Source organism: Halichoeres trimaculatus, unplaced genomic scaffold, assembly GCF_033239565.1.
Source record: "Halichoeres trimaculatus isolate MK-OKI-2021-1 unplaced genomic scaffold, fHalTri1.1 fHalTri1_scaffold_8, whole genome shotgun sequence".
Taxonomy (NCBI): domain Eukaryota; kingdom Metazoa; phylum Chordata; class Actinopteri; order Labriformes; family Labridae; genus Halichoeres; species Halichoeres trimaculatus.
This window is the reverse complement of record NW_027437186.1, coordinates 13,628,121-13,653,400: the sequence shown is the minus strand read 5'-3', so window position 1 is coordinate 13,653,400 and position 25,280 is coordinate 13,628,121. Positions and strand designations below refer to the sequence as shown.

Sequence of the window (25,280 nt, the reverse complement as noted above, 5' to 3'; positions counted from 1 at the left end):
AAGTGAAGATATGCTCATACTTCATTTCTGATCTCAAACAGGTTTTAGGCACAGGGACATACATTTAAAAATATCATATATATATTTATTATAGCATATATTATTCTATGTAGCATAAAACCTCTTTACCATTACAACATAAGCACTTCATCATTGGCTATACAAAAATACATTTAAATCTCTTTCTCTGCACGTTTTGGGCACATGTATGAAGGGGTTTGCATTTACATGTAAGTATTGTTGTTTGTTTCCTCGCAGCTGTGTCTCTGTACTTAGATATCTGCATGAATGTGTTTGTGTATGTGTGTATGTGCAAGTGTGTGTGCGGTCTTCTTCTTGCATCTGTGGTTCAGCCAAAGTCGATTCGTGGCCGGTACTCAAGAACCATGGGATACGTCTGAGGGAGACATAAAAAAGAGAGGGAGAATGTGTTCAGAGAGGAGAAATCAATCTTTTGGTCAACGCACTGTAAACATAAACACACTTCAGAGAACAAACGCACCACTTCTGCCACTGCAGCAACACCGAGAGAAGGCCTTTGATTAAAACTGAATCACTGCAGCTGGAAACTCCTGTGTGCAAGATTTCCACAGTTTTAACCCTTGTTACACCAGCACAACATTACTCAGGCAGAAACACACCAATATGCATACCTAGACACAAAGTCAGAAAACCAAAGTTGTACCGTCCAAAAAACCTGCACTCCAAATTCCTGTCTAATCTCACCGAGTCATGTGGTGCTCACTCCAATGCCCTTAAATTTTATTACAGACCTCTAAATGGTCAAAACTATCCAATTATTCAGGCCAAAAGATTGTGAAATCTGTTTTGAAAAACTGAGGGAACATTTCAAGGCTTGATTCATCAAGTATTATATTTGTGACTGAGGCAGTGAGTGAATAAGAGTAAAGGAACCAAGGCTTTATTTCCAGTAGTTAGATTTACAGCCATTTGACACCAGCTTTTTTGACATTCGAACCTGTTTGTTGAAGCTTAAATGTTCCTTTTCTTTTATTTCTTAGTTTTATTGTGAGACAGTCCAGTTGACTCTGTCGCTATATGACCTTAAATTGCAGTTTCCTTGAATCTGGTTTAAGTAGTAATATAAAACTGTTTCCATTAAACTTTTTCCAGGATCCACCTGGCTCTGCTCTGCAGGGACTGAGGCCAAGGGTCTAATGTGGAAGAAATGTAAAAAATAAAGTTAGAAGCTTGGCGTCAGCTCACTGCTGAAAAGCTAGTGATCAGTTAATTCTCCAAAAGAACAAAAAGTGCAATGCTTGATCATGTGCCTACGGTTCGAAACTGAACTCCAGGGGCTCTAATTTCGTAGCTCAGGCGCAAGCGCAGGCCCACCTGCCCTGTGCCGGCCTTAGCCGCGCGGACAGGGTGTGACCGGCGCACTTTGCAAGTTTCCTGCAGTGCCAAGAGAGGCGCACTCAAGGCGCAGAGGAGCGCGTCCACGCCTCCCTCCGCGCAAATGGCAGAGAGGGAGGAGAAAAGCCGTGAGTGGGTTTAACACAGCCGAGCGCTGTTTTCACCAATCAAATGAGCGCCTCTCCCCGCCTTTAAATGCGCTGCGGCCGAGGCGCAGCATCTGATTGGTCTGACTGATACCCACCACCGCAGGAAGTGTGTTGGAAGACCTGGTAGTGGAGACGGTCAGAGTCGATATATAAATAGAATATAATAGAATATAAAATTAGAACTTTGAAGAAATATAAATAATAATTAGAAATATAGAAAAGTAGAAAAATATTACTATTCACATATTTATATAGGAGCAAGATATATACAAAGATTGGTTCTTGACAATGAAAATTTACAGTGAGTACTGGAACGGTTAGCAAAAGACATGTATCTATTGAATGCTTGATGTCATTCTGGTGAGAGTTCAGGTGTGTGTGTTATAAAGTCTTATTGCAGTAGGGATATAGATATAAATGTAGATGCTGGTTCAGACGGTTATAATAAATAGCGATTGCTGTGATTGTTTATTGCATTAAAATGTGCCTGGCAAAGAGAGGCGGTCATTTGATTGGTGAACACAGCGTTAAACCTACTCACGGCTTTTCCTCCCCTCTAGCATTTAGGGAGGCGTGGATGCGCCGCTCTTGGCACTGCAGGAAACTTGCAAAGTGCGCCGGTCACACCCTGTCCGTGAGGCGAAGGCCGGCGCAGGGCAGGTGCGCCTGCATTTGCGTCTGGTCTACGAATTTAGAGCCCTGATCAAAGTCATGAAATTGATTAGGGCACATCTGATTAACCAAAGTGCTTCCGCGGTGGTAAAAGAGTCTTAAGGCTGACGTGAAGAGGGGCTAAATACAATGAATAAACCAAAAACATGCTGCGCAATGTTGGAGAAGTTGTCATAACACAATCGGATGATTGTGCGGATGAGAAATAAAGGCACAAAGCCGTTAAGCATGAAGTGAGCCATTATAAGATTACTTATTGGTATACTTAAATTCTCTTTTTCCTAAATGCAGCCTCTTTACTGATGAGAGAGCGCTGCGGAAGAGAAATTAAGGCAAAGCATGAAATGATTCATAGCTCATGGAACAGGTGAAAAAGAAGGAGAGAAAAAAACTTTATCATCTTCTCTGATGTTTCTTGGTTTATCTGAGAGCAGATCAGACAGCTGCAGACTGTGCACTGTCTCATTGAAACACATGGGAGTGCACAGATGCGCGCGGATAAGATGGAGTGGATCGTCAGCGATCTGTTACTTATAAAGAAAAAAAAGCTCAAGAACATGTCTGTATAAACCTTCAATGTGAGTTATTAGTCTAATTTTTATAGAGAGATGTTCACATTTAATATCAAAATATCACACAAACAACTTTGACACAATCTTTTATTATTTTTCATTTTTCCATTTTTAAAACCAGGACAGAAAATCGTGGATTTTCTGTTTTTCGTTCTTATTTTTCAGAAATATTTCCCCGTGTCTCAAACCGAGAAGGTGGTTAGAACATAGCACTGGGACAGCTCCATCACTGCAGTAGGATTTACGCTTCTGTACTTCCGTATCATATTCCACGAAGAAGAAACTTCCACTTTGCTTTTCTCGTAATTATGAGATCCTGATCTCGTAATTATGAGAAAAGATCTCATAATTATGAGATCCTGATGTCGTAATTATGAGATCTTTTCTCGTAATTAAGCGATCTTTTCTCGTAATTATGAGATCTTTTGATGTAATTACGAGATCTTTTCTCATAATTACGAGATCAGGATCTCATAATTACGAGATAAGGTGTCTATTTTCTTTTATCCAGTGAATGCAATGCGCTTCCGTAGTTCAGCACTTAACAATCTGCAGTAAAACTAGAAAGATATAGAAGGATAACTTTTTAATGTTGGTGTCACCATATGTTATGTGGCTTCATCCTGATGAATACTGAAAAAAATACATTCAGCTTTTCACAAGTTAACAATCCCTTCAAACAGATGCCTTGGACCATGGGATCGATGGACTCTGGCTGCTGTGTGGGTTTGATGCCATTAGTCTCATTCAGTAAGTCATCCATCAGCAAGGTTAAATACTATAAATGTCAACTCATTCGTTTTGCCCCGTTTAGCTGTACGGTTACGTAAGGCCCCCTTTTTGTGGGAGTTTCAGACAGGAAAAAGGTGAGTGTGTCACAGTAACTGCAAAGTAAGAAGTGTGTCTCATGATTTGGAGTCTTGTCTCCTATTTCTGGCAGCTTGAGGCTGCTGGTGCAGCAGAGTACAGCTGCTGTCATCTGCTCCAGCTTTCTGCATTTTGCTGCATCATGTCCCAAAAAAACAAAAAGAAACCTTAAGTAAATCCAACATAACCAGACAGTCACTGAAACTGTGTGTCTCCTGCTTAGACAATCTTCACTAAGCATTTTGCTTCCCTAAAACTAAATATACTGCACTTGCTCATTTTCTTTTAAGCTTTGAGAAAGTTTGGAAAGATTTGGTCCTGTGACTTGTCTGATTGAAATCATGGAACCATTAGAAGTGACAGATGATATAGTTAGTCATGAGCGTACTTTTTTGTACAATGTTAATATTCATTCCCTGGGGACCATAGATAGTCTTTATAATTCCATAACAAACAAAGATATGTCACAGTTAACCCTTGTCCTGAACAAGGAGTTTTGTCTAGGTTAAACTTGTGGTGAAATAAAAGAAAGTTGAGTCAATCATCAAAATAGTTAAAGTTTATCTTCTATGGATTGTTGGTTTCCAAACCGTGAGTTTTCTCCCCACATTTGATAAGTCTCTTTCACAATCCTTTCTGTGGAAGACAAAATTCTTATTACCTAACTTAGAAAAGAAGGTGTATAGCAATTTATTTTTAACTACTTGCAAGTTCTATGTGGACATTTTTCAGGTCATCTGACTTAAACGTATGTTTTTTTAATTTTTATTCATTTATTTTTTTAATCGCTATCTTCCTGCTGAAACACTTACAAGGCTAGGGATGGGTGCCGAATTAGGTACTTCTCCCGACCAAATTCAGCCAAAAGTACCTGGTACCGATTCACGTCAAATTGATTTTAGGTACCTAAATGTATCCTTGTGACTGTGAGGGAGTGTAAGAGTAGGTGATTTTCCATGCTGGACATGAACCCAGCATTGCAAGTTTATATATTGAAGAATAAATGTGTTAAATTGAAAAAGAAAAGAGATTTTATTGTTATTTTTTTTTTTTTAACACATAAACACAAAAAAGTACCCAAAATTACCAATACCGATTGCTGAGTTCCGGGCATCGGTCCCGTACTGTTTCAAATGTGAAAGGTACCCATTCTTATACAAGGCAGCACTGAACTGTATTTTAGTTGTTGGTGTTGTTGGTGATGGTGGCGTTTGAAATGTGGTGTTATACAAGAATATGTTGAAACTCCAATCATGATCACTGTTTAAAGGTCGTGATTAATCCATCTCTCTCTGGATGAAGCTTGTGCCGAGTAGTTTACAGGAAAAAGTGGTAGGTTTCATCCAAAGTTCAGCTCCATGATCATAGTTTGGAACAAACCAACACCTAAAATAGATTACGGCTGAATCCATAGCCTCTCACTTTCAGGGGAGATTAAAAAACTCCAGTCATGGTTGCCACTAATAAATTTCTATTTAGAGATTTTTTTAATAAACATGGAACTATTTTTTGTACTAAAGTCTCAGAGGCAGAGAAAACCTTTTACTAACCAGAGTAAACATGGACTGACAATGGAGGACCATTCTGTTAAAGCAACATGACTGTCACTGGACTTTTGGCATTTGTATTTTTAGTGTATGTTGGTTTTATCTTTTAGGTAGATTCAGGTATTTTATTATCTTGCACTTCAGCATTTCATGTCAGTTCCAACTCTGATCATATAATAAAAAACTGATTTGGTCTTTTTTTGTGTGCTTCAAAGATACGGATTGGCAATTTGACTTTTCTCCCTTTAAGTCATAGTACAACCTTATAATCTCCTCTTTATTTCAAATATGCCTATTAGAGAAGATTTCAAAATAACACAGATTCTATTGAAATTCAAGTCTTAAGCTGCTAATAAACAAACTCTTATATGTAAGCTACAGGTTCCAACTCAGACAAGAGCAACTAATGCTAAAATTATAAAAATAAAAGGCTTGGAAATTTGAAAAATGTTCTCCCCCAAAATAAATTAAATTAATAAATAATGGCATATTATTCAATATTCTATTTAAACATATGTAATAAGATTTTGTTTCATTTATCTCTAATTTTCACATGTAAAGGCAGGGGGAAAGCACTGCGGTGGTAGACTGCTTGTTTAATACAAATTTGCAAGGTCAAATGAGAAGATTCCTGTAAATTTTTCAATATCTTGTGGAAAAGTTATTTTATCTTTAAAGAATGCAAATTAATAACTGTAACTGTAAATAAAATCACAGATCACGTGTACTGCTGAGTGATATAATGAACTGTCAGTATAAATAAAAGTCCTCTGAGTGGGTTGATTTCACAGTCAGGCCTCAGAACAGTTTTATCTTGATATAATTTAGACGTCATGTTTTTGTCAGAGGCTGTGAACAAAGCCACAATGTGGAGCTGACAGAAAAATAAGATTGATAAATGACCACATATCCCACCCTGTCCCCTTCCGTCTCCATTTGTGACCCTCAGTCTCTGTTTCAGTCTCACTCGCCCTCTTCATCTCTCCTCTCCTTACCTCGTCCCACAGACAGGACTCAAACAGGATTCAAAAATAATTTCTTGGTGTGTGTCCTGATGAGTCACCCTGCAGGACGTAAATAATTCTGACTATCATTTCTTTTGCACAGACTTTGCCTGTTGTTTAGGGATTGTTGAGCAAAGAGGTTGAAAAAACACAGGAAAGACAATATTTACTCTGAAGGGAGTTTAAGTTAAAATAAAAGAAACCAAAACAAAGAACGAAAACAACCTCCCTGATGCTTTTGAGTGGTTTGAAGTTTGGAGGCTTTACCCTCAGTGAGGGTGACATTACCTTCTACGACAGAGACACTAAGTACAAAGCAACAGCAGTCCTAATGATGACCTTGGAGTCAATGTGGTGTTAACTCATAAAAAGCAAAGGGACATAATTACCTTTGACCTTGATACTTCAGTGATTTTTCTGGTTAAAAAAATAAAAATAAACTATGAAAACAAAAAGGTAAAAACAAGAATTAATGCTGAGCCCTTTAAAAAGCCTAAGAGGGTACTAGGACCTAGCTTAAAAACACAACTCGTGGTCCTGGGGTGCCATGATTGCTCTTTTTAGGTTGCTGATGATACAGTTGACTAAAACTTGAATCGTAATCTGGCCTAACCTGGTTAACTTTCCTACGTTTGAAGAGCTGGCTTTATGACACTGAAAACTCAGACTTGAAAGATAAACAAGTTTTCCACCTTTGATCTCCATTTGTAGAGCACCTCTGAATTCTTATGACACTTTTTTTATTGTGCAGCTTTCAGGGTGAAAAGTGATGCTGCTACTCAGTGCTAATCAGTGCAGCTACATACTTTCTGCCACCCGATGGATGGATGTTACTGTGGTGACATCCATCACATGTACACACTCTATTGTTACTGAAATGTTGTTGCTGCTGTTGTTCCTAGGCCGTTTAAAACACTATTAGCTAGAGGTCTTCATAAAGTTATCACAAAAGGAAAATTATGATTTCACTGCCGTATGTCTTTTCTTTTTACTTCCAGTATGACAGCAATAACAAAAAAGTGTTCCTGCTGGCCCAAATTTTCTACTGTTTTCTATTCTGTAGTTCTTTTTCTTACTGGGTAATTTTTCTGTCTATTTCCAGGCCCAGACTCATGTAGACTGCACCAACAATTATAAATTAAAGTTTTTACAAGAGCTTAACTCAAAGTGCAAAAAGGGCAAGCTCAAATACATAAAAATGATGAGGTGATCGATAGGAGCACGGCAGTATGCTATAAGGAACATTTATGGATCATTTAACGGGGTAGACAGCTGTTTTGTGGTAGCCGTTAATGGTTTTTGAATTAAGTGGATTTATTGTGAAGCTTTGTTATTATACCTGAGGGATAATGTCAGAAACTGAGTGGAAATTAGACTGTACCTTCCAGTGTTTATGTGTAAGGTAGGCACCAGTCTCTAAATTACAACAAGACCTCATGGAATAGGAGATAAGCATGTATGCATGTGTACTGGCTTCATCTGTGTGGCTTTATGTGCACCACCTGATCATGACTGATAGTCATAAACCAGCACAGGGATACTTGCAGAGATATCTTACCTGATCACTGTTTGCATAATGTTAGTCCACAACTTCCTGTATATGTACATGTAAGATCATATATGGGATAAAGGCCCTGATGGAAAATTATGTAATCAATCTGTCTATGCCAAACAGAGAATCTGTGTCTCATTATTACATAAGACGGATGTCAATTCACACTGGATCGTTCAGGTCAGATGAGAAAGTGTGCTAGAAAAAAACAAAAGAAAACAACAGTTGCTTTGAACTCATAGGCATTATTTGGTGAGTTCGGGGTTTATGCTGGCCTCACTTTTAGATTTTAATCCATTTAAAAACCATGGGAGAGCACACTGACATGCACTGACAGTTCTGATTGAATTTTAACATCACAGTCTTCTAAATAACTCACACCCCATATGATTCAGTTCATAAAGATTCTTATTGGCAAGAACTCGCTTCGTAAAATGTGGCTTTGTAAGATAAACAAACATGTCTGATGATCTGTGTCATTAACTGGTATTCCCAGCATGTGCTCTATTTGGCAGCATCAAATGAAAAACAGCCTGGAGAATATGGGTAAATAATTCCACAGGCTGGTCTAATTCTCAATATTGTTCAAGGTACGGTTGTTTTAACGCCCGCTGTCATGTTTGATATTTACAATCCCAGGTCAGGAAGGCTCTGACTCAGTCAGGAGCATAAAGTAGTCTTATTGACACCACACACTTGAGAGTAATTTGTATAAACAATTGTTTACAACATCCCCTGATAATTGGCCTTCCTTAATATGGCCCAAAATTAGGCTTAAATCTTTCAGTGTGGCTGGGCATAATCAACTCCCAATCTAAAATAAATTAACTGAAACTTAAATTACAAATGTACAATTGGTCCTCTGGTTATCCTGTAATGTAACCTTACAAGGAGTTGGAATCCTCCAACACTGTATTCTACCCACGAACAAATAGATCTCTAAGGACAGTTTAAGCTTTAGACAACAAAGATTTTCTCAGTAAAATTGTGAATTTTACTCTTTCAGGGATCTTATGAGGAAGAAAATGACTCCTTTTATTTATATTTTCCCCTTCTGAGGACATGTGAGCACAGCTGGAGAGGAAAAACTACACACTTCTTAGTGTCTTATTTCATACGGACTCCCTGTCCCTGCTCCTCTTCTGCCTCACCTCCTCCCATCCTCTTCTGCTCCTCTGACCTGGTAACTGTTGCCTCCTGTGGTGCCAGCTGTCTGCACCCTTCAGTCACCAGCCACATCTTGACAAGACATTTCAATTGCTCACAGTTCAAATGAATAACGAGGCTAAAACACTCACACACACAAACGTTGGATGGCAGATAGATTCAGTCAACATGTACAGGAATCAAATGCAAAACACACACTGACCTCAGCCTGAGGTCAAAACTTTTGCTTCTCTCTTTAGTCACACTTTTTTTTTATATCTTTGTAAGGACAGGTTTTGTTATTAGTTATTGTCAGTACCTTTTTTGAAAGTGAGGATATTCATCCGTCCATTCCAGCAGGAAGTTAGAGCTGGTTTTAGAACAAGGCTGGTGTGAATGTGCACTCAGACCAAAGGGAAGTTCAACTTTTCATGTAGAGCCGCTCAATCAAAGTCAACAGCCACATTGGTATGGTTTTACTGTCAGACTGACAGAGAAGTGTGCCTGAAGCTTTGAATCTCAATGACACTGCTGTTATGACTTGAGAACTGAGTGTGGTTAAAGGTCATATCACAGTACAACTCTGGTGTGAAATGTTGAGTAAAGTGTGCCACCACTGATGACATGATGATGTGTGTTTACAAAAAAAGCAACAAAGGGGAATCCAATATCATTGAATGAAGTCATGTAAACCCATTATGCTGACCTAGTTTTCTCCAATTTGTTGAGCAAACTTTGCAAGCAGGTAAAGAAAAAGAAACAAAAAAAAAACTGATTTGAAGTCTTCACAAGAGCTAAATGTGTCCTGAAGATATCCTTTGATCAGAACCTGAGTCATAAAGACAAGTTCTTCTGAGAAAATTCAGTTTACTTTCATTCTTACTCACTGATCCTTCCTCACAGCAACACTAAACTTCACTTTAGCCTTACTCAAACCCAAACCTAAAGATGCTATGAGGAAGCTCACGCACACTGTCATTATGACTTTTAGTGAGGTGTGTGTTTGTTTAGAAACTAAAAGGAAATTAGATGGGAATGAATTTTCTTTGTTCAAGACAAGCTTTCACCAGATACAACACACCGAGATAGGATACTTATCAGTACAGTTATATAGCGATACAGTTTGAAGTGTGACATCAAGCCGAAGTTGTAGTAGCCGGCTATATGTAGCGCTATCGTCAGCCCAGTGCTCTGTAGGCTAACATGAAGTAAACACTATTAGTAGTAGTTTAGTAGCCATTTATATTTAGTGCAGCTGGCAGTCTGGTGCTCTAAGACATGTGCGTATTGTGTAATGTTAGTAGATCCGGGTTAGCTATGTCCTGCAAGTCATCTACCAAGCAGAGCTAATGTAACCTCACTCTTCATTTTATTGATAGACTCTCAAGTTTGAACACACCACAGCAGAATAACGGATGACTGTGGGTTGGAATAAACATTATCACAAACATTTTAGCCACTGTTTTCACCCTTAGCTTGTGTCTTAGCCTTTAGCTAATGCACTGTCACTCTCCTGCTTATCTTTCTTCAGCTCTTCTGTCCTTTTTCTGTCTGACAGTTAGGCTCCTTTGTCCACTATCACAACAAAATTACAGCTCTCACTTCTAAACTTTGTCAGTGTTTGTGTCATCATAGTGACCAGGACGTGCCATAAATCAATCTGGTCCCACTCAACCCAATTGGGAAGCTAAGAAGTAGCATTTTGAAATAGCCTGTAACCAGCAATATTGGCTCAGATAATCTCATTTCAAAGTTTGGATCACAATCAGGCATATATCTAGAGGGAAGACTTTTTCAAGATCACTTAGAAACTCCTCACATTTACAGGTGCTGCAGCCCCTTTAAAGAAGTTGGAACATGCAAGGACTGTATTTAAGACTCTACAAGGTGGAAAAAATAACAAAACTAACAGAAATGAGCTCCTGTGCTGATGCATCTACATACACAGCAGCATGCACACACACGCACACACACACACGCACACGCACACACACACACACACACACACACACACACACACACACACACACACACACACACACACACACACACACACACACACACAGAAACACACATAAAGAGGAAGTGTGGGTGACAGCCTTACATTCTCTCCATGTAGCCTCCATCGGGTCATGTAGATGAACTCCAGAGTGTGATCTCTCCCCATGATCTCACCGTTACACAGCACATCCAGCTGGGCACAGCACAAAAACAGAAAAAAAGAAAAAGCTGAAAAAGTTCAGTTTAATATTCTCAAAGGCAAAGAAAGGAAAGAAATACAAGAAAAACAAGCTATTTAAATGAAAAGGAAAAAATCAGCAGTTAAACAAGAGAAGGCACAGACACAAAAATGAGGTTACTGAGATAAAAAAGGACGTCAGTCCTAATTCACATGCTGAAAGGAAAGGGGAAGTTCACTGTGGTAATGAGGGGGAGGCTGCACAGCATGTGTGAAGCACTGACTGAGTGTGTGATAGACACTACATTTAACTCAGTCTTTAGCAAATATGGAAGCCAACAAACTTTTTTTTGTTTGATAGATTTAAGTTGTTAATGGGATATTAATGCACATCTGGCTTCAGAAAGACCTGCTGGTTTTTGAGTCACACTGAACATCATTACAGTTTGACGTCACTTTTGAAACCAACACTCATTTGCTTTTGGCTTTTGATACATAATTTACCAAACTGTAAGACTTGTTAGACTAGATTCATATTTTATTTGATTTATTTAAAGCTCCTGCGGGAAATGATTAGTTTGAGTTGCTGTGGTGCCCTCTGTGGTCAATATAGTAGCTCATGCCCTTTTGCTTCTCTGGTCTCGTTTTATTTTCCTCTTCTTTTTTTTTTTGGCAAAATGAATAAATCTACCTTCTTTTAACCATAACCTTTTTTTTTTAGAAAATGTAAACACAGGCTGTTTTGGCAGTGGGTTGTAAATTTCCTTGTCTTACACTCTACAGCTTTTTGGACACTCAAAGTGACAAAAAAGAAATGATCAGTCATGTCATCGATGGTCCATTCAGCTTTATTAGGTCAATAGGCCATCAATAGTTAACTCAGGTTGTTTCATAAACAGCTGAAACATACTTGTAAGAGCTTTGCGCTAAAATGTGTTCTTTTTTATTCATGTCTTTATTTGTTTGTTTGTTTATTTGTAGGCCTTCCTTTTAAAACAACTAAAATACATTTTTGTGTTGTACTAGGCTTGTCTGACTTCTGACATGTTTTCTCTGGAGCTCAACTTTTTAAAAGTTACTTTTGAAGTTATTTTCCAGGGCTTTTTATGCCTTTAACTGGAGAGGACGGTGGATAGAGCAGGAAACAGAGCAAGAGTGGGGAGTGACATGAGGGAAAGAGGCCACAGGCTGGATTCGAACCCAGTCTGTCCTTGGTGGTGAGAACCTCATGGGGCAGGTTGGTCAACCACACCTCGACCAATCTGGGCCCCTGAAGCTCTACTTTCGCAGGTCATTTTGTATCAATATAAATTTTCGTCTGATTCATTACCAGGTTAAAAAATTACTCACATGACTGTCAAGGAATCAATTTTTCCTTTTTTGGTAAGTTTTAAATGTGTGTTGTCTGAGCTTTGGAAAAGAGCTGAATTTGTTCTACTGTTATCCACAAGTTGAGCGTAAGTTAAGTTTCTTGCTTTTATGGATGAGTTCAGATAATGCAAGTACAGTGTTCTGAATTAATCTGCGACTAGTCAAGTAAAAAATAATAATTTTAGCAATGTAGTCATAAGAAATATTTTTCTTTAAAGACATGTTCGAACTGTCAGAAAGATCCTTACCTCGTAGGAGCTGGGCAGCTTTAGTTTAAGACTGAGAAACTTCTTAATTGTTCCCACAGTGACTCTACTAGAGCAGCGGATGAACCTCTTCATTAAGTCCTAATTGGACGAGAGACAAATTTTATTAGAGCCTGACTAAATGAGAGTGGTAGCTGAAAAACTGAACATAGAATTATCCTTGTAAGGAGCCCAGAAAAAACATTAAACCTTACAAAAAATCAGAACTGACTGTTAAGCTGGCAGGGAGAAACATTAACCCAGCATTTGTTTAAAAACATGTGTAAAAGGAAAAATGTAGTTGATTTAAAAATCATACAGTACATATACATAAATTAGGCTTATGAGGTCGAGACTGATTAGAGACATTCTTCTGTGCTAAATTCTCATAAAACACACCGAAACAGTGCTCTCCCCCGACTGTCCTGTGTTGCGTAGACAGTCCAGACAGATAGCTATCTGAGGGTCACTTCTGTGGTAGTCTTCATCGGCACCATCCTCATCAGCACCACCACCAGCACCATCACCATCTCCAACACCGGGCAGCCCGAGCCTTTGACACATCAAGTTATCTGCTGTTCAAATACACAACACACAATGAGTGATGCCACTGCTTAGTCAGAACTCTGAGTTTGATAGTGTGCATGACTATAAGGTGTGAAACAAACAAAAATATATTCACCAATCTATCAGTATGCAATGCTTAACAAACATCAGCCTAACTGAATGATGGATGATGATTTCACTGAGTTATTACACTTTTAGAGAGCAGTACTAAACTGTTTTTCACCATTTGAGCATGATGCAAGGTGTGTGATGTTTGAGCAGGAAATTTCCTGACCCAGATCTAAATAAACAAGGTTAAATGTGATTACTATTCCCATATTCATGAATCACAACATTATACAATAAAATGACTAAATAGATAAGTAGAGTAGCAAGACAGAATCTGTAAAGTACAAATAAAAAGTTCAAGTTCAATTTACTGTAAGATAGTGTGATCACATCAGCTCTCCACTCCACTAATGTACAAATTACACAGAAGTCTGTTTTATACATGAATCAGAAACACAGTGTTTTAAGTTACATCAACTAGGTAAATTTTGTTTTGTTGTGACAGCAAAAGACAAAAGGCCTCTATGCAATTAGCAAATGTTCCCAAATACTTTTTAACAGTTTTAATTCTGCTGGGTCATTTGCACAGTATGAATATCAATCAGCTTGCCTTGGCCATTTGTTTTGGGCTGGTTCTTCTTCCAGAAATCCAGTTCCTGCTGTTCTTCCTCTGGTTTACAAAAAAAAAAAAAGGTATGAAGAAAAGAACATTGACAAATGTTACGAACACAAAGCAAAACTTACTGAAAGCAACCAAACCACTAAATCTCCCATCAGCTCTTTTGGTAAATTTGTTTGCATAAATTGAAAGATATTTTAGTTAAACTGTTTAACTCACCAAAACTCCAATGTACCATGTTTTCTTTTATTTTATTTTTGGTCTTAATTTGAAAGAGCAGTTGGACAGAGATGGGACATAGTGGGAGCATAGAGAGCAGGTGGATGGCTATGAATCTGTCATGAGATTTAAATAATTCAGTGTTTAAGCCTCTAATTAGCAATTAACAGATAAAAATGTATAAATCTCAGCTGAGGTTAAGGTAGCCCAGCCACTGGTTATCATCAAGTAAATTATTCCCAGTATGGCTATGACAAAAAGAAAAACCAAACTGTTTACTTGCCAAAAACAATGACACTGAACCCATTTGAAGCTGATTATTTAGCCACTCGGCCCTAAATCATAAGGCCCTGCTGAGTATATGTGTTTTATTTCAATTCTTCTCACTTAGTTGAGCTTCAGTTATGGAGTCATGAGATTTGTTGACATAACCTCTTATCATCTTGGCTACAGAGAGAAGGTAGTTTATCATCTTGTTTTAAAACTCTTCATTTTCATCTTCTTTGAAAGTAATGTGGCACAGACAAATCATTTGAGCCCAAACTCCTTTCCATCTAATGGGGAGCTCAGTGTAGAGCAGATGAAGTACTCTGCTCAAGCTCTTGTATTGTTTGTTTAAAGTGAGTGTTGATAAGCTCCCCTATATATTAAACACTGATATAGAGTAACAATGCTGTATGTTCATATTAAACTGATTTTCTATCTTGGATATATTCACATGTTGTAAAATCTGTCTGTAAATTGACCAAAACAGTCTGCTCAGAAAAAAATAGCTTGAGATCCTCACAAGCTCTTCATGATACTTGCTGAAATGACAAGGTCATCATAAAGGATCTCCTAACTGGTTGACAAAATTGAAGGACAGGGCTCAAAAACCAAGACCTTGTTTAAGACTGTTTTTTTTTAGGCTTTTTATGCATGTAATTAGAGTAGTAGAAATAATTGAGTATTATTTAGGACAGTGGATGAAATAGGAAACAGGGTGAGACATAACATGCGTCAAACTGAGCCCTCTGGGGCTGTTAAAACATATTTCTTCTCCCCTGCTCTGCTCAGAAGACTGTTGTCTACACATCATCTTGAAACTGCTAGTATTAGACTCAATCAGCATTTCCTCACAGATATCTGTACAAAACTGGACAATCTATCAAGATTTGTCTTTATATTAGAGGTCTCACATTTTCCACATCTCTTGTAATTTTGAAAATCTGTAACTGTGGGCCTGCTTTTAGTTTAAGGATTTAAATAAGCAGGTACTATACTTTTGGAATAATGAGTGTTCAAAAGAAATGGTGGCCATCTTGAAAAATGGCCACCATTGCAAATTTTTGGGTGTCTAACGTTTTATTTTAAAACAGTGGCCCTTGGAGAGTATGTGTACCAAATTTCATGCTTGCATCACCATTCAAACTTTTGGAAAAATGAGCGTTTCATGGACATGACGGCCATCTTAAAAAATGGCCGCCATCTCAAATTTTTGGGTCTGTAACGTTTTGTTTTAAAAGAGTGTCCCTTAGAGAGCATCATGCTTACATCATCATGTGAACGATCTTTTCACTTATCTGCTGCACTACTAGGGGCCTCATTACTAAAAAAAACATAAGACTACAAAAGATATAGGATCACAGATATACCAACTTTTGAGAATCAAAACAAAGTCTTGCCGCCAACATCACACTTTACACTCAGACAAATTCATAAAGCATCCTCTTTTAATTGAGATATAAGGGAATAAATACCACTGGAGTGTGCAGAAGTAGTCATTGGTTTGACTCCTGACTTCAGTTTCTCACCTCAAGCGTTGACACGCTTAGCTCACTTGCCAAATAGAGGGATTTCTCTCCCCACTGGAGAGTCAACATGCTTAATCAGTCCAGAAGCAAGGACCAGCTAGTGCCAATGGTTCAGGACCCAACACAAATACTGGACGGCTGATCACCAACAGCCTGATGAGCCAGTATCTCTTCGGTATGTCAGGGAACTAAACCAGCAGGCTTACCTGGTTAATTCATACGACTGTTTCCTTTATTTTCTAATGAGTAAACCAGTTTTTCTACTACTGCAAACAGCTGCACATTATCCTGTGTTTTTGAACATTCATAAATCCTTTGTATGCCCTTTGTAAGTGATTGGAGAGCTGGAGTGGTTTCACGAACAGTCCCATAATTAAACTCTGACTGTAAACTGGTGAGACAGATTGATGAAACCATCTGGTAACTCACTTTCTCTGAGGCCAGGCACCAGCTTGAAAATGATCTCCTCCAGGGTGTTGTCCAACCTGAGGATACAGAGGGGGAGGGGGGTAAGAAGGACATTGCGGGAAAGAAGATGATAAATAAGTGAAGTGTTAAAGAAGGTGACAGGAATTAATTAAGGGGAGAAGTCAGGGTGTGAGTTAAGGTACATCATGTGAAGAATTAGAAAGACAAAATGAGAAGATGTCGTCGGTACAAAATAGAGTATTAGGCCCTGATTACACACGTTTAATCTGAAAACACTAAAACGCAGTGAAAAAAATCTGGGTTCACACAAAACTCTGCGGGACTGGAAATGCTGTAGTAAGCATGCCAGGCCTGTAGTTGGCGCTATAACTGTCTTGCCCAGAGGCGGCTTTTGGTAGATCTTCACGGAAGTAGAGTTGGGCTGATCATCTGGTGTACTGGCATATGTTCTGTTTGGAGCAACAGCTGCACTTTTTGATGTAAGACAGTCAGCAGATTGAGCAGCACAAGCACAAAACGGTAGTCCGCGACAACCGTAACAACGGTGCTGTTGTACTGTTCTATGCACTTGCAAGATGTGGAGTGTGATGTCAGCATTTCCACTAAAAATGCCGGCTTATTATTTATAGGGCAACAGTGTTGGCAGGGTTTCAGAAAAATTTCACTCTGGAGGCCATTTTCAAAAGTTTGCCTTTTAGGTCAGCTAAAACGCAACAATACTTTTGTGTTTCACCCTAAAGCCATTTGTAGTGTAAATTGCCCCTTAAAGTAATAATTAGGGTAGCATCTTAAAGACTTGACAAAATGACTTTATTCAAAGAACACTGATTTTAAAAGAGCTTCAAAGAACAAAGATTAAGACATCTAAAGTGCAACTAACTACCATAAATAGCAAAGGAATAATCTGAAGAAAGTAAAAGAGACCTTCTTACCTGAGCATCTCCAGTGGGTTGGTTTCATGGACCTGAATGCCACATTTAGGACAGTCGTTGCTGTCCTCGAAGTGCTGCACAATGCAGCTCTTACAAACTACAGAAAAAAAAAACATCAAGAATTTTCATTGGGGTTGTATTAGCATCTGTGATGGCAGCTATTAATCAAAATAACAGAGTAAACATACGCAATATTCCAGTTTTTTCCCCCTTATATTCATAGCAGATCACAACATAAATGTAAAGAGGACTTGTAAAAGCTGTTTATCTGCCATGGTGTCTACAACTACAGTTAGAGCCCATTCCCTCACACCCTTTGGTTAAAAAATAAAAAAATTACAAGCCCACACTAGAAGTCAGGTACATTTTGCTGTTTTTTAAGATGAATTTCATGTATATTTTTCCACATAATTTTCCATGTATCAGATCAAGATCAACCCATCACAGGTGAGTGCATCTCTCTACACTGACTTTAGATCATCTTTTACTTTTCCTCCTATCTCAACAAACTGTGCTAAATTATTTAATCTCTCTTTATTCACTTCTGTTCTGCTGTCTTCTTCTGCTATTTTGCCACTGGAACTTTGACCAGTTAAAGCTCTGGTGATGAGTTTTAACCTTGTGTTAAATTTGTTCTTTTTTCATGAACTCAAAAGAAAACAAAGCCATAAATAACTTTCAATAAATTTATTTCAAATTTTTGAAAAAACTGGCAGGAGGCTTGTGTCAGACCACATAATTTAAACACGTTGTTTTAGGGCATGGTGAGATTTTTTTTTTTCAAGAAATACTTTTTGTACAGGACAAAATCAGCTATGTTTACCTGTCCACAAAATTGATGCAAAACAGGAAGTTTCTCATAGGAACTTTTACTTATGTTCACTCATGTCACTCACACAACCAGCACAAGGACTCATCAGTTCAGTCAAATTAAGAAGAAATCTGTCTACCACACCAGTTACTCTATTAAAATCAGTACTTAGTGCCAGTGTTTCTATATTAGAATTACAGTCAGGCTTTCTTTTACTGCATTGTTTACCATTTGTTCCACTGCTTCAGACTATTTTCCAACATCAAGTGGCTCACAACAACTTTTGAATAAGATAGAACAAAACATGATTTGTTTGCTTCCGGACTGGATAAGTGACTGGACGAGATGATTACGGGTTTCAGCAAAGACAGTGTTGATATTCAGCTACCAAGCTTACTTTAAATTGTCTCAATGAACTGCGTGTGCGTGTGCGTGTGCGTGTGTGTGTGTGTGTTTAACAGCATCACTCACAGGTGTGCAGGCACTCGGTGACTGTGGTCGGTTTGATCAGGTATCCTCTGCACAGGTAACAGGTGATGAAGTGGTTGAAGTCTTTCACCATGTACCTCCTTCCTGTAGCAGCCATGTTTGAGTTGTGTTGCAGCAAGATACTCAGAGTTGTGGTTTAAAGCTGACAGAAATGTCACCTCCTTGTCTTTGAAGAGTCAGATATCCATTCATGACAATGAAGTACAGATGAATTTGCAGTCACAGGCTAAACTTGCCCATTAGAGCTCGGTGACGTCTTCTTTGAGAAAGAGTTTGGAGTACAAACATTGGCTAAAGCCAGTCCAGGATAATGTGTGTATTCAATATCCACAATTCATGAAAGAGAAGAGAGATGTTCCTGTGTGAAATCCTTCTCCATGCTTTTCTTGTTTTGTTGTCACTTCTTCTTTTAGAACATCTCCCTCTTAGATCTTAATCCATAGTCATTAAGCAATCTCTGTACCATTAAAACAAAGAAGAGAACCAGTTCATCCAGTCTGATTCAGAAAAAAAACACGCTTGATGAGTTACACAGAGTTATTCTCATCCTCGTCCCAGTCACAGTGCTGTTTTTTAATCCATCAGGGAGAGGTCAAAGGTCAGCTGACATGATTGAGGCCAAGGACATCTACTTAGTTGTCTCATTCTAACCTGTCCATGGATCATTTTAGTGTGGCTCATGGCATCTTCATTCACTTGCTGGCAATCTGTGATGGTGGGGTATCTGATGATCTTTGAAGATCAAACTGAAGTTATCCTGAGGAAGAAAAGAAAAAACATTTGAGTTGTACTGTGCTTTGGTCAGAGAAATAGTGCAAAGATTTGATGATAACATGTTGCTCAAACACTAAGGACTGCTCCCAACAAGCCTCCAGAAGGCTGGCCAATCAGGGGGAAGGGAGTTTGTAAAGTGGGGATCCTTATAGAGGCAGCAGCTAAAATGAAGCATTCAGAACAGAGGCTGAAATTGGAGTTTCTAAATGGCCAGTGTTAGAAAAATAAGGATTTTTAGAGCCTGGAGAAAAGCACAACACCCACTCTTTAATGTATACAAGCACATGATCAGATAGTTATGATACTGAAACCCAAAAAGTGCCTCAGTATGGAGCAGCACAGTATTAATGACCAGAGAAGCTCAACATGGGGATCACAGGCAGTGAACAGTCAGCTTTAGCAGTCACTAAAGGTCAGCAGTACAACTTGGATAAAACCAAGACACCTATTAATCTCACTGCAATAAATAGATAAACCCTGCAACTTTCCCCCATTACATCCCTATTTTGATGGATTTTAAATACATTTTAATTCATGCACCAAATTTATCATTTGTAAGCAATTGTAGGCTTTAAGTTTTCTGTAAATCAAATTTTGTTTTTCACATTTACTGTGCCTTTTAAGAAGCATTTATTTTCAGTGCTGACATTACAGTAAATGAGGTGAGGGAGACAGTAAATGCTGGATGTGGGATTAGTCACTTTTCTAATGTCTGACTCATTCCCCTTATAAACACACAGCAGTTTGTCCATGACTTGATAACAGGCTACCTTTGAATACTTATTGTGTAAATTACTGACAGTTAAACAGCACAATGTTTATTTATTTATGTATTTATTAATTTATTTATTTATCAAGCAAGGTATACATATTAACTCAACATCTCAAATTTGGATATTTAATCAGCAAACTCAAAATGAGTCATTGGCATTTACTGGCTTCACTTGCCTCTTTTTTTCAGCTACTCATACAATGAATGTTATGGGATTGTGCTGTGACTGTTTCAGAATAACTCAGAAATAGGATATGCTCAGTGTTTTTGTGAAATTGACCTAAACTACTGAAAGACAACGGAAATAATAAGCAGTGGCCTGCACAGACTTTTTGAAGGACAGGGGTTAAAAGAAAAAAAAAAAGCACACAGTTTACCTTTTGCCACCCAAGAGGGTGGTTTATCATATTTTAACCAGCCAAGAGAGCAGTTTAGTGTGTTTTTCCAACCAGGAGGGTACTTGAGTGCACATTTTGGCTCCCAAGAGGACATTTTAGCATGTGTTTAGGTTCTGAAAAGATCAATTTAGCACACATTTTCAACAACTGGGCTACAAGGGTGGGCAACTACCCCCCTGCACCTCCTCTGTGCACACCCCTGGAAATGAGGGTATAACAATCCCTGCGCTGTGTGATACTTAAAATAAAGTAGTAAGACAATGTTGCAAAAATGATATTGAATACTGGATATAAATAAGTAAGGAAAAAATAGATATTAACAAAATAAAGGGAATTTAAAATTGTCAATTATGTTTAAATTACTTGTATGTGTTCATTAATATCAGTTTTATAAACATAGGGACAATTCTTTCATGTGTACCTACCATCTTTTTTAATATGACGTCACAAAAACTGCATATTGACATTGTGTGGACGTCAGGTGTGTAAACAGTCGTGGAGACATGCAGGACTGGATTCAGGCAGCTTTACTCACTGCAGAAACTCATACAGACAGAAGAAACAGTGTTTACTTCAATGTAGACTCCTGTTTCATTCAGCGTGGGTCGCTTATTGCTAGAAAAATCTCAAGTGCGCAGTTCAAAAATCCCCCTCAGTGTCCGTCAATGAGACAAAGTCTCGCACGCGCACACATGCTATTTCTTCACACGAAGCAGATCCGCTTATCTCATCGTTGAGGCGCGTCACGGTCTACGTCACCTGTGTCAAAACAACATCAATGGACGACACATGATCATTACAGTGACACGCGCTGGTATACAGCCTAGTACATGGTCCTACGTTTGTGTACACCAAGCGCGCGAACATACGCGCATGTCGCAGCTCGGTACAGTAAACCCATCTATCTACACATACACGCGCAGACACGCGCACGCAGCACGTATCGACAGTAAAAGTTACAGAGCTTCATGTCAAGGCCTTTTAACGACACGGACGGGAAGCGCACCGCACGCGAGTTATGTAGGCTACCATATGCGTGAACATACCGTAATCCCGCATGTGAGAGTGCACGGCGACGCACTTTGCGTTTCAGGAGAGAGAGCGAGAGTGGGGGGAGGGAGGGGTAGAGAGAGGAGGTCCAGCCAGCAGCGTCAAAGTTTGGCTGTAACGTAACGCGACCGACGTCGGCTGATGAATTCGCCAGAAATAATGAGCGATAATAACACATACCTCACCTCCGGCTACACTTTCCCTCTGTCCCCGGAGTTATGGGTGCCGCGGCTGGAGAGGAGTGTCCACCATGACACTACCAGGTCCTCTTGGTCAGGCTGCTCCGTGAAGCCGACTGGGAGAGGAGAGAACACGGAACTGGTCGGCTCGGATCTGCCCCAGTCCGTCCAACAGCCAGGCGAGCAGGCAGGCAGCAGAGAGCAGCGGTGGGCGGGGAGCCACCAGGCAAGCGAGCGAGCGAGCAGGCAGGCAGGGCTCGGAAACTGAAAGCGGTTGTGTAACTGAGCGACTATTGGCCTACAATACACACAGTCACACACATACACGTATACGGTCATACACAAAACGCACCGTTTGCTGTGTGAAGAAAGGAAGAGAGATGGAAACTAGGTGCTATTAGAAAGAAATATTGAATAAATCCTAGTGCAACATAAAAGTTGGCTGTCATAAAATCTCCATCACCCTTCAGAAAAAAAAAAAAAAGACTGAAGCTACTTTAGGCTATAGACTGACAGCATTTACCATAAAAAGTTTACCACCTTAGATAAAAGTCCAAGTATTTGGGATTATTCCAAGTAAACAATTGAGCACACTGCTCCTAAAAAGTATAGCTATCATGACAGGTCCACTAACAGCTAAAATAAAGTTAATCTCATTCGTGATAACTTATTTGGCCTATTTATGTCAAATATCAACCCATTTTCATGAAAAAGGATCTAAAAATGACAGTGTTTGAAGAAAGCATTAGAGCCTGGTTAATATTACATGTCCTTGTTACATTACTATATTTGTGTGCCTCCTTAATCTGCTAAAAATAGACAATGTTCTGAAATCAACAAGTAAGATACTAACTTAAAATAGATCATTAAAAAATCACAATACCACAGACCTAATAATGTTAATGCAGTGTTCAATTTTGTGATTTTTTTTAATTATTTGTATTTCAATTTACTTGTTTTATCAAAAAAAAAAAAAAAAAAAAAAAAAAAAAAAACCAACACTTGGTGAGCACAGATATCAATTTGGCTTAGATGGCACTGACAGTCCGTGGGGCTGATTTTGTTGGCAACCTCCAATAAATGTTTCATCAACTGTCCTTGAGTAAAGAAAGTATGAAGAGGAACAGGGTCAATAAATTTTCACTGCTAAAGACCTAAATTGAGTCCTGAATGGGTTCAATCTTTAGAAAAAGGGAGAGCAGAGAAAAATGTTTAAAAGGCAGTTAAAAGATGTGCCAAATTCTTCTTTTATGAATTAGTTCAGAAATCCTTACGCAATGACCTTATTATTTCTGCAGGTCTCTTGAAGATCACCTCAAGATCTTGTGTCGAGCTTGCACTAATTTTATAACTAAGCGTTTTGAGATTGGACACATTTACAGACAGTTTACAGACAAATATTTTTTTTTCAATGACATTAATTTGAGCGTTTTAAAATCTGCTCAGATTTAGTATGGACATCCATCATTGTCACTTAATATCCATGTTTAAAATATTAGACAGCGTATTAACCCCTCTTTAAAATAACCTAGTGACTAAATACTTAACCTTTGGTTTTGCATCTGCTGGATCTGTTTTGAGCTTTTGTCCATGTCTAGCCCTCTAGCCCATCTGTTGTATCCCGATAGCACTTCATGTTTTCCTGAAATCAAAGCATACACATATCCCCTGGCTCAATTTAATTGTGACATTTAAATCAAAACTTTTTTTGACAAAAGGCTTTCCCTTTTTGTTTTTTTCTCAAGCCGCCTTGTCATTCCTGCACAGACACACTGAAGGGGCCACTGGGGGGAAAACAGTCTTCAGTGACATCACCCTGTGGGATATGACCTCTTGTTTTGGGAAGAGGAATGTATCACCATGGAAACACCGTTACGAGTCACAGTCGGACAGTCCATGAGATTATAAATTCTCCAAGGAAAATTTTGCCCTGCAACAATTCCAGTAAGAGGAAAACAAGTTTCTCTTATTGGACAATGTCAGGAATAATTAATAATCCTCTTCCCTCTGATAAAGATGCAAATAGCTTTACTGGGTACACTTCAGTGTTTCCTGTTTGTCACGTCTTGATAAGATCAAGTTACAGTACGTGAGACTTGCTCATTCAGTTTCATAATATTCTGCTCCAGTAATGAAAAAACAGTAAACAGGAAGGTCCCTGTGAATGACGCTGGCTCCAGGCAGGTTTTTATGAACTCGACAGATAATCAAAATGAGAATTGGGAGTATGACAGTGCAGTTCCAGAGTATGAAACGCTGACTGTTCCATGTTCTTTGTCACAAGGCTTCAACATTTTAACATGCAAGGGTGATTTATAGTAACTTCACGCAATCCCACCAGTGCCCCCATAGTAGCTTTACATGATTTAAATCTCACAAGATCTTTATTTTACTCTTAGTGATGTTTCAAAAACATTTACATCAGCCTCTGTTTGAAAGTCTTCTTTTAAGCTCCTGTCTTTAAAAGGCTCCCGCTCTCACAGACCCCCTTCCCTCTGATTGGCCAGCTTTGGAGGCCTGTTGGGGACAAAGATGGGGACCTTGGTGTTTGAGACCCACCCTTTCAAAATTACATGAACCAATTTGGAAATCCTTGTGTAATTACCTCATCATTTCATCAAGTGTAATGAATATTTATGAATCATTACTTTATTATTATTGTTATTATTAAAGGATGAGAAAGTATTTTTGTCTTACATCTACAACTTCAGTGTTTAATGACCATAACTACAGTTACCTTTTAAATAAATATATACAATACACACATTTTGGCTTTCTAATTACACCAATTGCCATCTGTAAAGACTAGTGCAGAGATGGTTGTGTCAAATCAAATCAAAGTGAAGTTTAGAATAAAAGATATAAAGGAAAAGAGGAGTAAAGAGAGAAGGGCAGGGGAGACAGAGAGGGGTGGGAAAAGATACATACAATACAGGACAAAAGTAACATGTATAGGTGAATAAAGACACAAGGGAGTAAGATCTAAAAGGAACAAAGACAAAAGATGCAAGGTTAAAGAATGCAAGAAAAAGATCATTACTTATTTCAAGGCAAAGGAAATAGAAGAATGAGATCTGGAAGGTGAAAAGTGGCAAACGAAAAGAGAGCAGAGCTTAGCCAGAGAATAGAAATATAGATAAATATGAAGAGAAAGAGGTTAAACAAAGCGAGATAAAAAGACAAACTATCATGAGTCAGATAGAGATGGATAAAGTCAAGCGGAAAAATGAAGACAGCGAAGAAAGAAAAAAAGAATATATTCAGAGAGAAGGAAAGAGACAAGAAAGAAGATGTGGTAGAGATAAGTGTGTCAGAGAGTGACTCAGCTACACTGAAATGATTTTTAACATGGCAACAGTTTCACCACCTTGTATTTTTATCTGTTTATTTAAACCACACACGCATCACACTTCATCTGTTCTGTTATTTGCATGCATGCTAATCCACATAGATACTGGAGCTATATATACACATATGCATAATTTTATAGCTGTGGTTTTCTTTACAAAGAGTGTGTGA

At 38.6% G+C, this 25,280-nt stretch overlaps 1 protein-coding gene across 6 annotated transcripts; it reads right to left on the bottom strand.

Moving 5' to 3' along the window:
- LOC141795017 (polycomb group RING finger protein 5-A-like) lies at positions 1–22,042 on the bottom strand. 6 transcript variants are annotated; one of them, XM_074675743.1, is made up of 10 exons: positions 21,763–22,042; positions 20,958–21,075; positions 18,571–19,345; positions 17,289–17,385; positions 16,357–16,412; positions 13,907–13,966; positions 13,081–13,256; positions 12,685–12,783; positions 10,991–11,080; positions 1–397 (listed from the first exon to the last, which is right to left on the bottom strand). In XM_074675743.1, the coding sequence occupies exons 3-10, from the start codon at positions 18,683–18,685 to the stop codon at positions 350–352; spliced, it is 741 nt and encodes a 246-aa protein (XP_074531844.1). In that variant the 5' UTR covers positions 18,686–19,345; positions 20,958–21,075; positions 21,763–22,042; the 3' UTR covers positions 1–349. The 6 variants fall into 6 exon arrangements, with proteins under 6 accessions (XP_074531844.1, XP_074531845.1, XP_074531843.1 ...); XM_074675744.1 differs by lacking the exon at positions 21,763–22,042 and adding an exon at positions 21,579–21,625 and having other exon boundaries at positions 20,958–21,066; XM_074675742.1 differs by lacking the exon at positions 21,763–22,042 and adding an exon at positions 21,579–21,609.
- Between the last annotated feature and the right edge of the window lie 3,238 nt (positions 22,043–25,280).

Bases quoted from the DNA above. Each gene is read 5' to 3' on its own strand.
- LOC141795017 (XM_074675743.1), bottom strand. From the start codon at position 18,685: ATGGCTGCTACAGGAAGGAGGTACATGGTGAAAGACTTCAACCACTTC. The intron at 16,413-17,288 runs GTAAGAAGGTCT...CTGTATCCTCAG, and splicing joins AACCCACTGGAGATGCTCAG to GTTGGACAACACCCTGGAGG. The intron at 11,081-12,684 runs GTAAGGATCTTT...TGCTGTGCCCAG, and splicing joins AGCTGCCCAGCTCCTACGAG to CTGGATGTGCTGTGTAACGG.